This window comes from Bufo gargarizans, chromosome 3 (assembly GCF_014858855.1).
Source record: "Bufo gargarizans isolate SCDJY-AF-19 chromosome 3, ASM1485885v1, whole genome shotgun sequence".
NCBI lineage: Eukaryota > Metazoa > Chordata > Amphibia > Anura > Bufonidae > Bufo > Bufo gargarizans.
Window position 1 is genome coordinate 358,865,943 of NC_058082.1, and position 16,683 is coordinate 358,882,625.

Genomic DNA, 16,683 nt, shown 5'->3' on the forward strand with positions numbered 1-16,683 from the left:
CTCGTGGTGGTATTTGAGTAGAAGACTCTTAGCAAAGCCCCAACAACCTAAAAATGCAAATGAGCCAATAGGATTGTGATGTGTGTTTTCACAAAGATTAGGATATTAGGATATTTTAACGCAGGAAGGTCAAAACAATTCCTTTATCCAGATACATGATGTCCCTCTATAGTCATGGTATAGCCAAGATTTAATAATGTTGAAATAATCCTATCAATGCATTAGAAATATTTTGAGATATTTAAACCTGGGGATATAAGACATGAGATATAAGTGTGTTATTAATATATGTATTTAACAAAATTGCAGGACCAGTTCCTCTCTTAAAGTTTCAGTTTGTTTAGGATATCATGTGGACAGGAAACGCTGATAATCTAGGGCTTGAGTCACCATACATTTGTTGCTGCAGCCAGCAGGAAGCTCACGACACATAATTTAGTGTCCTGCGCATACATCATGGACAACCTGGAAAATGCTCTATCTCTGAATGATTTTATTGCATCAATACCTGTTTCTTCATTGCCAAGGATTTTACAGATTACATCAGGAGTCTATTTACAGAGTAAGTAGAAATCACGTATAAATTTACTAGAGTGACAGACTGAGTGACTGATAGGTGGTTGACGGCTCTCGAGACTTTACGTGATTGTCATGTATAGAATCATAAATAGTCAAATGATCAACTACCCAGAGACGTTTTATATTTTTAGATCAGTATAGGGACACCTGTCATTTTAAAAAATTCAAATGTAGCAGCTTAATATACACATAAATGGAAATCTTCCAATGAGATTATATATATACATATTGCAGCGCCACGCTTTCTTATGCAGGGAGGTGGCTGGCTTACGTTCCAGTCTCTGTGGTGTGAAATGACTCTACGTTTAGTCCTCGTTCACACCAGATGATTCTGTCCAGAATGCACTACGTCACGGCCGGCTCACTATGTTGTGGGGCAGGAGGGGGCGTGATGATCCATTGAAGTGAATGGCACCGTAGCCACAGCCGCAGGCGATCAGATGCACGGGATCGCAAGGCACAATTATGCCTGAGGTCCGGTTAAAATGCTTCTTGCCACCAATGATACAGGGGGAAGAGTGCACTACCCACCAATGATTTTAATACCGGGGAGGAAGGGGGGGGACGCACTGCCCACCAATGATTTTAATACCGGGAGGGGGGGAGGGCACACTGCCCACCAATGATTTAATACCGGGGGGGGGGGTGAGGGCGCACTGTCCACCATTGCAAACATTGTAGAAACATTCCCAGCACCCAACCTCTGACAGGGAGCTGCCGTCCGTGCAATTAACCCGCCAGGTGCCGCGGATGGCAGCGCCCTGTCAGAGGTGCGTCCCCATCAACACGGGAACAGCTCGGGTTTAGAATATACCATCGGATCAGCGTTTTCTCCAATCCGATGGTATATTTTAACTTCAAGCGTCCCCATCACCTTGGGAACGCCTCTCCAGGTGAAACTTGAAAAAATTTGAATATCATGCAAAGTTCATTTATTTCAGTAATGGAACTTAAAAGGTGAAACTAATATATGAGATAGACTCATTACATGCAAAGCGAGATGTTACAAGCCTTTATTATATGCGCAGTCGCCTTCCATTCATTTCTACGAGCGGCGTGCTTAGCTATTTTCGGAAGTCCTACTGAAATAAATTAGAAGTGCACTGTGCAAACGCGGCCAATGCTCCATTCACTTCTATGGACTTTCAGCAGTCTATAGAAATGAATGAAGGGTGGCCGTGCATGTTCGGTGCGCCCTCTGGTACTTTGCATGCGCCGCTCTAAGTATAGGTGCGGATCCCGCACCTATAAAACGTTGGGGGCATATGCAAGCAATATGCCTCCAATGTCAAAGATGGGAATACCCCTTAAAGGCCTCATACACATGGCCATATTATTCTTCGGTGTGCTATGCGCATATTTGTGGATAGCAAAATGACCCATTCATTTCTATGGTGCCTTGCACACATCTGTATTTTCTGCAGAATTGTGTGGACATTCTACAGATTGTTGAGAATGTCCTACATTGTGGACGAGAATGGTCATTTATGTTGATGGAAGTGAGAACAATGTGGAATGAACAAGGAAGGTATCCGTGGTTTGTGGATCCATGATTGCAGCCCGAAATAAGGCCTTAAGGGAATGGACTATTAGAACATGACATTAATTAAACCAAAATTGGAAACATTTACATTTTTACATTATTAATTTTTAAAATTCTTTCATTTTCCATTTCAACTATAAAAAATGTTGAAGTATAGCTTACCCCCTGCGCACTAAAGCATTTAGAAGACATAAACTTCCTGTTTTAGGCAGCTCCGTGTTCATCTGTGCTGTTCAGATTAGGGTGGGTTATCAGAATCACTCCAAGTATACTTCTGAGGATCGCTTTTACATATATAAAATATATTAAAAGAGATGCATTTTTATATGCCCTCAGTAACTGTTTATTACTTTACCATCACTTTTTTTAATTTTTATTAGAGGACTGGATTTTTTTCCAAAATGCAAATCTATGGTATATGAAAAATGTTATATCCTTTATTTTGAATTAATTTTTTTGCAATGCTTAATAGTGTAGCGGGTTATGTGATTCAATACTATTTACCAAAACATGTTCTCATACCTCAGTCACAAGTGTCACTATAGGAGGCTAACAGTTATGGGTAAATCTGTGGCTGACAATGATGCAGGCAGCTACGAATAGTCACAGGTGCCCCAATAGGAGTCTAGATGCAAGTGTCCCCATATACAGTATGTCCCTAAACAGATGCCCTCATAGGTATCAATGTACAGATACCCCTATATTTACAAGTCACATTTCCCTCTATAACTGCCTACTACTCACTGAAAACAATGGGAGGCAGAAACCATGTGGTCCCTGTTGGAATTTTTACGTGGTGTCGGTGCCAAAATTCCACCAGCAAATTCCACAGTGTGAATGGGCCCTTAGAAGTCCTGTCCCTATGCTGTTATGTACAGTTCCTGCTGAAAGGAAGTCTATAAGACTGTTGTTCACAGCTTAAAGCAACAGCTCTACAGAAGATGTCTGCCCCCCATAAAATGAATAAAATATTTTTAAAAATATATACAATCAGAAAATGTTAATGAAAAAAATTTGATAAAAATAGACTTTTTTTTTCTTTTCTAAAGAAAAGCCATATGTTACTATGTTACAGTGAGTTTCTGTCAATTGTGTTTCTGAGATTAGGGAGTTGCCTATAGCACAGGAGTTGGGGGTCAAGAAATATTGATTTCAAACTGTCATCTTTTTGTATTGGATGTAGTCTCTGAGCAACCATCTTTAGAATCTCCAGATTTAGGTTGTAGGTAATCTCCTAAATGACGGCCCCCAACTTGGCAACGGTCCCTAACTTAAGTAAGTGCAGTGGCCTAGACAAAATTGGGTATGCAGAAAGACTGACAAAGACAAAACCAGAAAGTAAAACAACAGAGCTAAAACCGGATATAAATTATGATTATTATTATTTATTATTAAAGCGCCATTCATTCCATAGCGCTGTACATATGATAAGGGGTGCACATACATAATACAGACAATTGCACTAATCATAAACAAGATGAGTTACAAACTGGTACAGAAGGAGAGAGGGCCCTGCCCGTGAGGGCTTACAATCTACATGGTATGGGAGAAGGACAAAGCAGGTGCGGGTGAAGCTGGTCATGGCGGTATAGAGGCAGCAGGGTCATGGGTTGTAGGCTTGTCTGAAGAGGTGAGTTTTCAGGTTTCTTTTGAAGGATTCAACTGTAGGTGAGAGTCTGATATGTTGGGGAAGCTAGTTCCAGAGTATGGGGGATGCACGGGAGAAATCTTGGAGTCAATTGTGGGAAGAGGCAATAAGAGGAGAGGAGAGAAGGAGGTCTTGTGAGGATCGGAGAGTGCGTGTGGGGGTGTATCGGGAAAGTAGCTCAGAGATGTAAGGAGGGGACAGGTTATGGACGGCCTTGTATGTATTTGTTAGTACTTTGAAGTAAATTTGTTGGGCAATGGGGAGCCAGTGAAGGGATTGGCAGAGGGGAGAGGCAGAGGAGTAATAGGGTGAGAGGTGGATTAGTCGGGCAGCAGAGTTGAGGATAGATTGGAGGGGTGCGAGAGTGAAAGATGGAAGGCCACAGAGGAGAATGTTGCAGTAGTCTAGGCGGGAGATAATGAGGGCATGTACAAGCATTTTCGCTGATTCAAAGTTAAGGAAAGCACGGATGCGGGAGATGTTTTTGAGTTGGAGGCGGCAGGTGGTGGAAAGGGCTTGGATGTGCAGTCGGAAGGAATAGGCAGAATCCAAGATCACTCCAAGGCAGCAGGCTTTGTTGACTGGGGAGAGTGTGCAGCCATTGATCATGATAGTTAGGTCTGTTGGGGGGTTGAACAAGATGGGGGAAAGATTATGAATTATGTCTTATCCATGTTAAGTTTAAGAAAGCGAGAGGCGAAGAAGGATGATATAGAAGATAGACATTGTGGGATTCTTGATAGTAAGGTGGTGATGTCTGGACCAGAGAGGTAGATTTGTGTGTTGTCAGCGTAGGAGTGATACTGAAAGCCATGGGACTCTATGAGCTGTCCCAGGCCAAAAGTGTAGATAGAGAAGAGCAGGGGTCCTAGGACAGAGCCTTGCGGGACACCAACAGAGAGGGAATGAGACGAGGAGGTGGTGCGGGAGTGGGAGACACTAAACGTCCGGTCTGTGAGGTATGATGTGATCCAGGAGAGGGCCAGGTCAGTAATGCCAAGAGATTAGAGAGTTTGCAAATACAGTGTCACAAAACAGGCAGGGACAATACCCAGAAATGATGTCCGAAATATAGTCAGCAGTCAGAGACAAAGTCAAAGTCAAAGCAGAGATCAAAGATCCAGGAGTTCCACAATGTTCCACAATGTGCAAACGCCAGTGTGGCAAGGAAGACCAATCACAGGTACTTGTTGCCAGCAGCTGCCTGTATAAATCTCCCACTGATTGGTCAGGCATCCCTGCTCTCTGATAAAGGGCCGGTTGCCACAGCAATCAAACATCCCCGACTGTGCTGCAAAAGATAACCTGGGCTATAGCCGTTGGAACAGGGGCAGGTAAGAATGTGGCAACACCTCTACATTTGTTTTTTATCTTCACTATAAACTTTTAACCAATACTATCTATTTGATCATACGTCTTTGATTATTGACCAAACTCCAGATGCAGTTTAAACTTACAATTAATATTAACACATATTTCCCAGAATCTGTATCCTTATACTTAGTGTATTATTTACACACATTCCGTTTGTTAATTTTGCTTGCAAATGTTCTTGATTACCCAACTTCCCTAATGTTGTAACATTGATTAAAGGCTTGGTCTTTTTCCATAAAAGCACATATCCCATTAAACTTGAATGCTACCTATCTATCAATCTATCGATAGATACAGTCCTGATCAAAAGTTTAAGGCCACTTGAAAAATGGCAAAAAAAAAAACATATTTAGCATGGCTGGATCTTAACAAGGTTCCAAGTAGAGCTTCAACATGCAACAAGAAGAAATGGGAGAGAGACAAAACATTTTTTGAGCATTCAATTTAATGAAAACAACGAATAAACTGAAACAGGCTGTTTTTCAGCTGATCAAAAGTTTAAGACCACACCTCCCAAAAAAAAAACTAAACTCCCCCAAAACAGAAATCCAACTTCCAAACATGAACTCAGTAATGAGTAGCTCAGCCGTTATTGTTTATCACTTCAAAAATTTGTTTCGGCATGCTTGATGCAAGCGTTTCCATGAGGTGAGTGGGAACATTTCTCCAAGTGGTGAAGACCGCCGCACCAAAGGCCATCTACTGTCTGGAACTGTTGTCCATTTTTGTAAACTTCCCTTGCCATCCATCCCTAAAGGTTCTCAATTGGATTTAGATCAGGAGAACATGCAGGATGGGCCAAAAGAGTGATGTTATTCTCCTGGAAGAAGTCCCTTGTCCTGCGGGCATTGTGTACTGTAGCGTTGTCCTGTTGAAAAACCCAGTCGTTACCACATCAGACGAGGGCCCACAGACGAGGGTCATGAGGAATGCTCTCTGCAACATCTGGACATAGCCAGCGGCCGTTTGACACCCCTGCACTTCCTGAAGCTCCATTGTACCAATTAAGGAAAAAGCACCCCAGACCATTATAGCGCCCCCTCCACTGTGGCGCGTAGAAAACATCTCAGGTGGGATCTGCTTGTCATGCCAGTAACGTTGGAAACCATCAGGACCATCAAGGTTTAATTTTTTTTCTCATCAGAGAATAAAACTTTCTTCCACCTTTGTATGTCTCATGTTTGGTGCTCTCTTGCAAAGTCCAAAACGAGCAGTTCTGTGGCGTTCAAAGAGACGAGGTCTTTGAAGACGTTTTTTGTTTTTGAAGCCCTTCAGTCTCAGATGCCGTCTGATGGTTATGGGGCTGCAGTCAGCACCAGTAAGGGCCTTAATTTGGGTCGAGGATCGTCCACTGTCTTGACGGACAGCCAATTGGATCCTCCTGCTCAGTGCTAATGAAATTTGTTTGGGTCTTCCACCGATGGCGCGCTGTGAGAGACCCTGCTTATGCAGTTCAACAACCCGACCATGTTCAAAAAGGGAGAGTTTTTTTGCCTTTGCCATCACAACGTGTGACTACCTGACAGAAAATGACATCTTTGCACAGATTTGGCCTTTTAGAGGCATATGGTCCTAAAATTTGGATCAGCTGAAAAACAGCCTGTTTCAGTTTAATTGTTATTTTCAATTAATTGAATGCTCAAAAAATGTTTTGTCTTAGGCCGAATGCGTGAGCGGCCTGTGGAACCACGGGCTGGATTCCTGCTGAGAGCAGGAGCGCACGGCGTCATTGGTCGCTATGATGCCGTGCGCTCCCTGCTGCCGCCGCAATACAGTAATACACTGGTATGATCTATACCAGTGTATTACTGTACTGTGGCGGCAGCAAGGAGAGCACGGCGTCATAGCAACCAATGATGCCGTGCGCTCCTGCTCTCAGCAGGAATGCAGCCCGCGGTTCCACGGACTGCTCACGGCCGTGAAAAAAGGTAGGAGGGCCCATACTCAGGAACCTCGGATCCCTACTGACCCTCCGTAGTTCCCTGAGCTAGGAGCTGGGTAGACAGCCCGTTCCTCCTGGACCCGGAGAAACAGGAGTCTAAAGTGACCAAGCTACAATGGGAACAGAAACAACTTATGGCAGTGACAGACAAATGCAACCAACACAACACTCACCTGCCACAGACAACAAAACCTGGAACCCATGTGCAAGTGCTGCTGTTCAGAACACAAACGAACACAGCACACACCAGACATCACACAGGAACCCAGGACCATAAGTTGCAATAATAAGGAAACCCCACACACACCTTCATAAAACCGTGTAACATAGTTTTTATGACCAGAAGGGTGGCCCCCACTGGCAGATGGTAAAGTAACCAGGAGGATGTCTCCAGCAAGCATGGCTGAAGCACCCTCTCTGACTACTGCCTTCCACTGAGGCTTTATAGGGCCAAAAAGCCACACCCAACAGTCAGACACACCCAGTGCACACACACACTAGGAAGGAAGTTAACCCTTCCAACACCAGGGAAGGGAAAACATCAACTTAAAGGGGAAGTGCACACAATAACCCCCGTGCACACCAGACAAGGGAAGTGCACACAAACACACGTTGCCAAGGGCAACCGCGCGCATGTCTGTTGTCCGCGGCAACCACACCTGAAGCAAACCACTAAGTGCCCCCAGCTGCGGTTGACACAACACCAAACCGCGGGCAACTGCATGTGGCTCCCAAGGAGTCACGACCATGACCAAGGGTCGTGACAGAGTATGAATGGGACAGAAGGTCTCAAGCTCCTCATGAACCAAGATCCATTCTTAAAAATAAATCCAAAGGATACCACAAACGCAGACCAATCAACCGTGTTACTTTTAGCTCATCAGAAGTGGACACATCAGACAAACAAACAGATGAGTTGGATTTGGAATCACCTTCAGTTTCAACAAATGCACGTCTTTCCTATTATAGGAATCCAAAGCCATTAAGAAAACAAACATCTAACAGAGGAGAGCAGAATACAAATATAGAAAACTCAACAGGTGTAATTACACGCCAACAGCACAGGAAGAAATAAACCAGACACCAGCATCATGAACTTGTCTTCCTATGAACTCACCAAACATCAAATTGAAGTCCTCAGCTTGGGTTTAAAGAGGACCTTTCATCTGGCAAAACATTGTGAACTAAGTGTCATGATCTGTACAGCGGCGCCCAGGGATCTCATTGCACTTACTATTATCTCTGGGCGCCGCTCCGTTCTCCCGCTATGCCCTCCGGTATGTTCGGTCACTTGGTTATAGTAGGCGGAGACTTAGGGGACTTGGTTATAGTAGGAGGAGACTGCCCTTGTTCTCCTGGGCGTCTTCTTCTCCTTGGCTGTAGCGCTGGCCAATCGCAGCGCAGAGCTCACAGCCTGGGAGAAAAAAAACTCCCAGGCTGTGAGCTCTGCGCTGCAATTGGCCAGCGCTACAGCCTGGGAGAAGGAGACGCCCAGAAGAACAAGGGCAGTCTCCTTCTACTATAACCAAGTGACCGAACATACCGGAGGGCATAGCAGGAGAACGGAGTGGCGCCCAGGGATAATAGTAAGTGCAGTGAGATCCCTGGGCGCCGCTGTACAGATCATGACACTTAGTTCACAATGTTTTGCTAGATGAAAGGTCCTCTTTAAATTTTGCACCTACTAATACTCCTAATATTTTTGGTATTATAAAAGACATCAACAAATTTATTAGGGATCTAACAATCAGAAGACATTTTTTGACAATCAGGATTTTGCCACAGATGCGGAGCACACTAGTGAACAATCAGTTAATGTTCATCAAGATATGGAATTTTTAGAGCAATTATCGGTAATTAACTTCGAAAATTTGGATAATGGTGTTCGGCACACTAACCCTAATGTGAACATGTCCATGGATTTCATGATAACCAATAAGGGTTTTTACCCAATACATTCTAGGGAGGAATACATGGACAGTTTCCAAACAGTATTAATTAGGGAGATAAAAAATTTGGATTCTAAATATGATGCTGCACATGTCCATCACAACTTGTCACCAGCCAAAAAAACTTGAATTATCACAATTACAGAATGAGTCCTCTATCACTAACAAAAATGGCAGATAAAGGAGGTGCCATGGCTGTGATAGACACTGTGCAATATAAGCAGCAAATCATGAGTATGTTAACCAGCCACTCATTTATGAAATCCTGACAAGTGACCCCACTAAAAACCTATTGAAACAAATAAACTTGTTATCTGAAGGTCTAGCTTTGGGGGTCATAAACCAAAAACAAAGTGAACCTATTGTCTATGAGCTCCCGAAGGTTCACAAGGGGGTCTTACCTCCTCCACTGAGACTTATTGTCTCAGGTGTGGGTTTTGTTTGTGAAAATATGGGAGCCTGGTTAGACAATTTACTACAGCCCTTAGTATGCAGAGTACCAGGCTTTTTAAAGGACACAAAAGAAGTTTTGCACAATATGGAACATAGAATTTGGCACTGTAATAACTGGTGACTAGAGTTGAGCGAACACCTGGATGTTCGGGTTCGAGAAGTTCGGCCGAACTTCCCGAAAATGTTCGGGTTCGGGATCCGAACCCGATCCGAACTTCGTCCCGAACCCGAACCCCATTGAAGTCAATGGGGACCCGAACTTTTCGGCACTAAAAAGGCTGTAAAACAGCCCAGGAAAGGGCTAGAGGGCTGCAAAAGGCAGCAACATGTAGGTAAATCCCCTGCAAACAAATGTGGATAGGGAAATGAATTAAAATAAAAATTAAATAAATAAAAATTAACCAAAATCAATTGGAGAGAGGTCCCATAGCAGAGAATCTGGCTTCACGTCACCCACCACTGGAACAGTCTATTCTCAGATATTTAGGCCCCGGCACCCAGGCAGAGGAGAGAGGTCCCGTAACAGAGAATCTGTCTTCATGTCAGCAGAGAATCAGTCTGCATGTCATAGCAGAGAATCAGGCTTCACGTCAGCCACCACTGCAACAGTCCATTGTCATAAATTTAGGCCCAGCACCCAGGCAGAGGAGAGAGGTCCCGTAACAGAGGATCTGGCTTCATGTCAGCAGAGAATTAGTCTGCATGTCATAGCAGAGAATGAGGCTTCACGTCAGCCACCACTGCAACAGTCCATTGTCATAAATTTAGGCCCAGCACCCAGGCAGAGGAGAGAGGTCCCGTAACAGAGGATCTGGCTTCATGTCAGCAGAGAATTAGTCTGCATGTCAAAGCAGAGAATGAGGCTTCACGTCAGCCACCACTGCAACAGTCCATTGGCATATATTTAGGCCCAGCACCCAGGCAGAGGAGAGAGGTCCCGTAACAGACAATCTGGCTTCATGTCAGCAGAGAATCAGTCTGCATGTCATAGCAGAGAATCAGGCTTCACGTCACCCACCACTGCAACAGTCCATTGTCATAAATTTAGGCCCAGCACCCAGGCAGAGGAGAGAGGTCCCGTAACAGACAATCTGGCTTCATGTCAGCAGAGAATTAGTCTGCATGTCATAGCAGAGAATGAGGCTTCATGTCACCCACCACTGTAAGAGTCCATTTTCATAAGTTTAGGCCCAGCACCCAGGCAGAGGAGAGAGGTCCCGTAACAGAGGATCTGGCTTCATGTCAGCAGAGAATCAGTCTTCATGTCATAGCAGAGAATCAGGCTTCACGTCAGCCACCACTGTAAGAGTCCATTTTCATAAGTTTAGGCCCAGCACCCAGGCAGAGGAGAGAGGTCCCGTAACAGACAATCTGGCTTCATGTCAGCAGAGAATTAGTCTGCATGTCATAGCAGAGAATGAGGCTTCACGTCAGCCACCACTGCAACAGTCCATTGGCATATATTTAGGCCCAGCACCCAGGCAGAGGAGAGAGGTCCCGTAACAGACAATCTGGCTTCATGTCAGCAGAGAATAAGTCTTCATATCATAGCAGAGAATCAGGCTTCACGTCACCCACCACTGTAAGAGTCCATTTTCATAAATTTAGGCCCAGCACCCAGGCAGAGGAGAGAGGTCCCGTAACAGAGGATCTGGCTTCATGTCAGCAGAGAATCAGTCTGCATGTCATAGCAGAGAATCAGGCTTCACGTCACCCAACATTGGAACAGTCCATTGGCATATATTTAGGCCCCGGCACCCAGACAGAGGAGAGGTTCATTCAACTTTGGGTAGCCTCGCAATATAATGGTAAAATGAAAATAAAAATAGGATTGAATGAGGAAGTGCCCTGGAGTCCAATAATATATGGTTAAGGGGAGGTAGTTAATGTCTAATCTGGACAAGGGACGGACAGATCCTGTGGGATCCATGCCTGGTTCATTTTTATGAACGTCAGCTTGTCCACATTGGCTGTAGACAGGCGGCTGCGTTTGTCTGTAATGACGCCCCCTGCCGTGCTGAATACACGTTCAGACAAAACGCTGGCCGCCGGGCAGGCCAGCACCTCCAAGGCATAAAAGGCTAGCTCTGGCCACGTGGACAATTTAGAGACCCAGAAGTTGAATGGGGCCGAACCATCAGTCAGTACGTGGAGGGGTGTGCACATGTACTGTTCCACCATGTTAGTGAAATGTTGCCTCCTGCTAACACGTTGCGTATCAGGTGGTGGTGCAGTTAGCTGTGGCGTGTTGACAAAAGTTTTCCACATCTCTGCCATGCTAACCCTGCCCTCAGAGGAGCTGGCATTGACACAGCTGCCTTGGCGACCTCTTGCTCCTCCTCTGCCTTGGCCTTGGGCTTCCACTTGTTCCCCTGTGACATTTGGGAATGCTCTCAGTAGCGCGTCTACCAACGTGCGCTTGTACTCGCGCATCTTCCTATCACGCTCCAGTGCAGGAAGTAAGGTGGGCACATTGTCTTTGTAGCGTGGATCCAGCAGGGTGGCAACCCAGTAGTCCGCACAGGTTAAAATGTGGGCAACTCTGCTGTCGTTGTGCAGGCACTGCAGCATGTAGTCGCTCATGTGTGCCAGGCTGCCCAGGGGTAAGGACAAGCTGTCCTCTGTGGGAAGCGTATCGTCATCGTCCTGCCTTTCCCCCCAGCCACGCACCAGTGATGGACCCGAGCTGCGTTGGGTGCCACCCCTCTGTGACCATGCTTCATCCTCATCCTCCTCATCCTCGTCCTCCTCGTCCTCCAGTAGTGGGCCCTGGCTGGCCACATTTGTACCTGGCCTCTGCTGTTGCCAAAAACCTCCCTCTGAGTCACTTCGAAGAGACTAGCCTGAAAGTGCTAAAAATGACCCCTCTTCCTCCTCCTCCTCCTCCTCCTGGGCCACCTCCTCTTCCATCATCGCCCTAAGTGTTTTCTCAAGGAGACATAGAAGTGGTATTGTAACGCTGATAACGGATTCATCGCCACTGGCCATGTTGGTGGAGTACTCGAAACAGCGCAACAGGGCACACAGGTCTCGCATGGAGGCCCAGTCATTGGTGGTGAAGTGGTGCTGTTCTGTAGTGCGACTGACCCGTGCGTGCTGCAGCTGAAACTCCACTATGGCCTGCTGCTGCTCGCACAGTCTGTCCAGCATGTGCAAGGTGGAGTTCCACCTGGTGGGCACGTCGCATATGAGGCGGTGAGCGGGAAGGCCGAAGTTACGCTGTAGCGCAGACAGGCGAGCAGCAGCAGGATGTGAACGCCGGAAGCGTGAACAGACGGCCCGCACTTTATGCAGCAGCTCTGACATGTCGGGGTAGTTGTGTATGAACTTCTGCACCACCAAATTCAGCACATGCGCCAAGCAAGGGATGTGCGTCAAATTGGCTAGTCCCAGAGCTGCAACGAGATTTCGCCCATTATCACACACCACCAGGCCGGGCTTGAGGCTCATCGGCAGCAACCACTCGTCGGTCTGTTGTTCTATACCCCGCCACAACTCCTGTGCGGTGTGGGGCCTGTCCCCCAAACATATGAGTTTCAGAATGGCCTGCTGACGTTTACCCCGGGCTGTGCTGAAGTTGGTGGTGAAGGTGTGTGGCTGACTGGATGAGCAGGTGGAAGAAGAGGAGGAGGAAGCCGAGAAGGAGGAGGTGGCAACAGGAGGCAAAGAATGTTGCCCTGCGATCCTTGGCGGCGGAAGGACGTGCGCCAAACAGCTCTCCGCCTGGGGCCCAGCTGCCACTACATTTACCCAGTGTGCAGTTAGGGAGATATAGCGTCCCTGGCCGTGCTTACTGGTCCACGTATCTGTGGTTAGGTGTACCTTGCTACAGATGGCGTTGCGCAGTGCACACTTGATTTTATCGGATACTTGGTTGTGCAGGGAAGGCACGGCTCTCTTGGAGAAGTAGTGGCGGCTGGGAACAACATACTGTGGGACAGCAAGCGACATGAGCTGTTTGAAGCTGTCTGTGTCCACCAGCCTAAATGACAGCATTTCATAGGCCAGTAGTTTAGAAATGCTGGCATTCAGGGCCAAGGATCGAGGGTGGCTAGGTGGGAATTTACGCTTTCTCTCAAATGTTTGTGAGATGGAGAGCTGAACGCTGGCGTGTGACATGGTTGAGACACTTGGTGACGGAGGTGGTGGTGGTGGTGTTGGTGGTACATCCCCTGTTTGCTGGGCGGCAGGTGCCAACGTTCCTCCAGAGGCGGAGGAAGAGGCCGAGGCGGCAGCAGCAGAAGAGGCCGAGGCGGCAGCAGCAGAAGAGGTAGCAGGGGGAGCCTGAGTGACTTCCTTGGTTTTAAGGTGTTTACTCCACTGCAGTTCATGCTTTGCATGCAGGTGCCTGGTCATGCAGGTTGTGCTCAGGTTCAGAACGTTAATGCCTCGCTTCAGGCTCTGATGGCACAGCGTGCAAACCACTCGGGTCTTGTCATCAGCACATTGTTTGAAGAAGTGCCATGCCAGGGAACTCCTTGAAGCTGCCTTTGGGGTGCTCGGTCCCAGATGGCGGCGGTCAGTAGCAGGCGGAGTCTCTTGGCGGCGGGTGTTCTGCTTTTGCCCACTGCTCCCTCTTTTGCTACGCTGTTAGCTCGGTCTCACCACTGCCTCTTCCTCCGAACTGTGAAAGTCAGTGGCACGACCTTCATTCCATGTGGGGTCTAGGACCTCATCGTCCCCTGCATCGTCTTCCACCCAGTCTTGATCCCTGACCTCCTGTTCAGTCTGCACACTGCAGAAAGACGCAGCAGTTGGCACCTGTGTTTCGTCATCATCAGAGACATGCTGAGGTGGTATTCCCATGTTCTCATCATCAGGAAACATAAGTGGTTGTGCGTCAGTGCATTCTATGTCTTTCACCGCTGGGGAAGGGCTAGGTGGATGCCCTTGGGAAACCCTGCCAGCGGAGTCTTCAAACAGCATAAGAGACTGCTGCATAACTTGAGGCTGAGACAGTTTCCCTGGTATGCATGGGGGTGATGTGACAGACTGATGGGGTTGGTTTTCAGGCGCCATCTGTGCGCTTTCTGCAGAAGACTGGGTGGGAGATAATGTGAACGTGCTGGATCCACTGTCGGCCACCCAATTGACTAATGCCTGTACCTGCTCAGGCCTTACCATCCTTAGAACGGCATTGGGCCCCACCATATATCGCTGTAAATTCTGGCGGCTACTGGGACCTGAGGTAGTTGGTACACTAGGACGTGTGGATGTGGCAGAACGGCCACGTCCTCTCCCAGCACCAGAGGGTCCACTAACACCACCACGACCATGTCCACGTCCGCGTCCCTTACTAGATGTTTTTCTCATTGTTATGGTTCACCACAACAACAAAGATATTATTTGGCCCAATGTATTGTATTCAAATTCAGCGGGATATAAATTTGAGGCCTAGTATTTAGGCGCTGGGTGACCGGTATGGATTTAGTGACAGAATTAGACTTGGAAATGCACAGAAGCGTGTGTGTGAAGTTATTCTGAATGACCCTATGTGCACCTTGAATATTATATACCCTTTTAGGGATAGATTTCAAATAGCTCTGATATAGCAGGAACCACTAAATTATGAAATTGCTATATTGGGAATTGTATTTCAACCCAGAACAAAAAATGTGCTTTGACGGACACTAAATAACTTTCCCAGCCACAACAGGACAGCGGTAACGAGAGATTTAGCGGGATATAAATTTGAGGCCTAGTATTTAGGCGCTGGGTGACCGGTATGGATTTACTAACAGAATTAGACTTGGAAATGCACAGTAGCGTGTGTGTGAAGTTATTCTGAATGACCCTATGTGCACCTTGAATATTATATACCCTTTTAGGGATAGATTTCAAATAGCTCTGATATAGCAGGAACCACTAAATTATGAAATTGCTAAATTGGGAATTGTATTTCAACCCAGAACAAAAAATGTGCTTTGACGGACACTAAATAACTTTCCCAGCCACAACAGTACAGCGGTAACAAGAGATTTAGCGGGATATAAATTTGAGGCCTAGTATTTAGGCGCTGGGTGACCGGTATGGATTTAGTGACAGAATTAGACTTGGAAATGCACAGTAGCGTGTGTGTGAAGTTATTCTGAATGACCCTATGTGCACCTTGAATATTATATACCCTTTTAGGGATAGATTTCAAATAGCTCTGATATAGCAGGAACCACTAAATTATGAAATTGCTAAATTGGGAATTGTATTTCAACCCTGAACAAAAAATGTGCTTTGACGGACACTAAATAACTTGCCCAGCCACAACAGTACAGCGGTAACGACAGATTTAGCGGGATATAAATTTGAGGCCTAGTATTTAGGCGCTGGGTGACCGGTATGGATTTAGTGACAGAATTAGACTGGGATATGGCCAAAAAATAACCACACTATTGCTGGTTAAATGCACTTGGTGACGGGCGCAGCTTGCCCCTGATGTAGTATATGGCCAAAAAATGAACAGACTATTGCTGGTTAAATGCACTTGGTGTCACAGCTTGACGAACCACACTACTGAGGGTTAAATGCACTTGGTGACGGGCGCAGCTTGCCCCTGATGTAGTATATGGCCAAAAAATGAACAGACTATAGCTGGTTAAATGCACTTGGTGACGGGCGCAGCTTGCCCCTGATTTAGTATATGGCCAAAAAATGAACAGACTATTGCTGGTTAAATGCACTTGGTGTGATAGCTTGACCAACCACACTAATGAGGGTTTAAATGCACTTGGTGACGGGCGCAGCTTGCCCCTGATGTAGTATATGGCCAAAAAATGAACAGACTATTGCTGGTTAAATGCACTTGGTGTCACAGCTTGACCAACCACACTACTGAGGGTTAAATGCACTTGGTGACGGGCGCAGCTTGCCCCTGATGTAGTATATGGCCAAAAAATGAACAGACTATTGCTGGTTAAATGCACTTGGTGACGGGCGCAGCTTGCCCCTGATTTAGTATATGGCCAAAAAATGAACAGACTATTGCTGGTTAAATGCACTTGGTGTGATAGCTTGACCAACCACACTACTGAGGGTTAAATGCACTTGGTGACGGGCGCAGCTTGCCCCTGATGTAGTATATGGCCAAAAAATGAACAGACTATTGCTGGTTAAATGCACTTGGTGTCACAGCTTGACCAACCACACTACTGAGGGTTAAATGCACTTGGTGACGGGCGCAGCTTGCCCCTGATGTAGTATA

The 16,683-nt window shown here is 46.4% G+C and overlaps 1 protein-coding gene across 2 annotated transcripts in view; it reads left to right on the forward strand.

Moving 5' to 3' along the window:
- The first annotated feature begins 419 nt into the window (after positions 1-419).
- THEMIS2 (thymocyte selection associated family member 2) overlaps positions 420-16,683 on the forward strand; it is a 54,193-nt gene continuing 37,929 nt past the window's right edge. For both annotated transcript variants that reach the window (XM_044285603.1, XM_044285604.1), the window contains exon 1: positions 420-562. In XM_044285603.1, the coding sequence (XP_044141538.1) occupies positions 457-562 (106 nt within the window). In that variant the 5' untranslated portion in view covers positions 420-456. The remainder of the gene's footprint in view (positions 563-16,683) is intronic.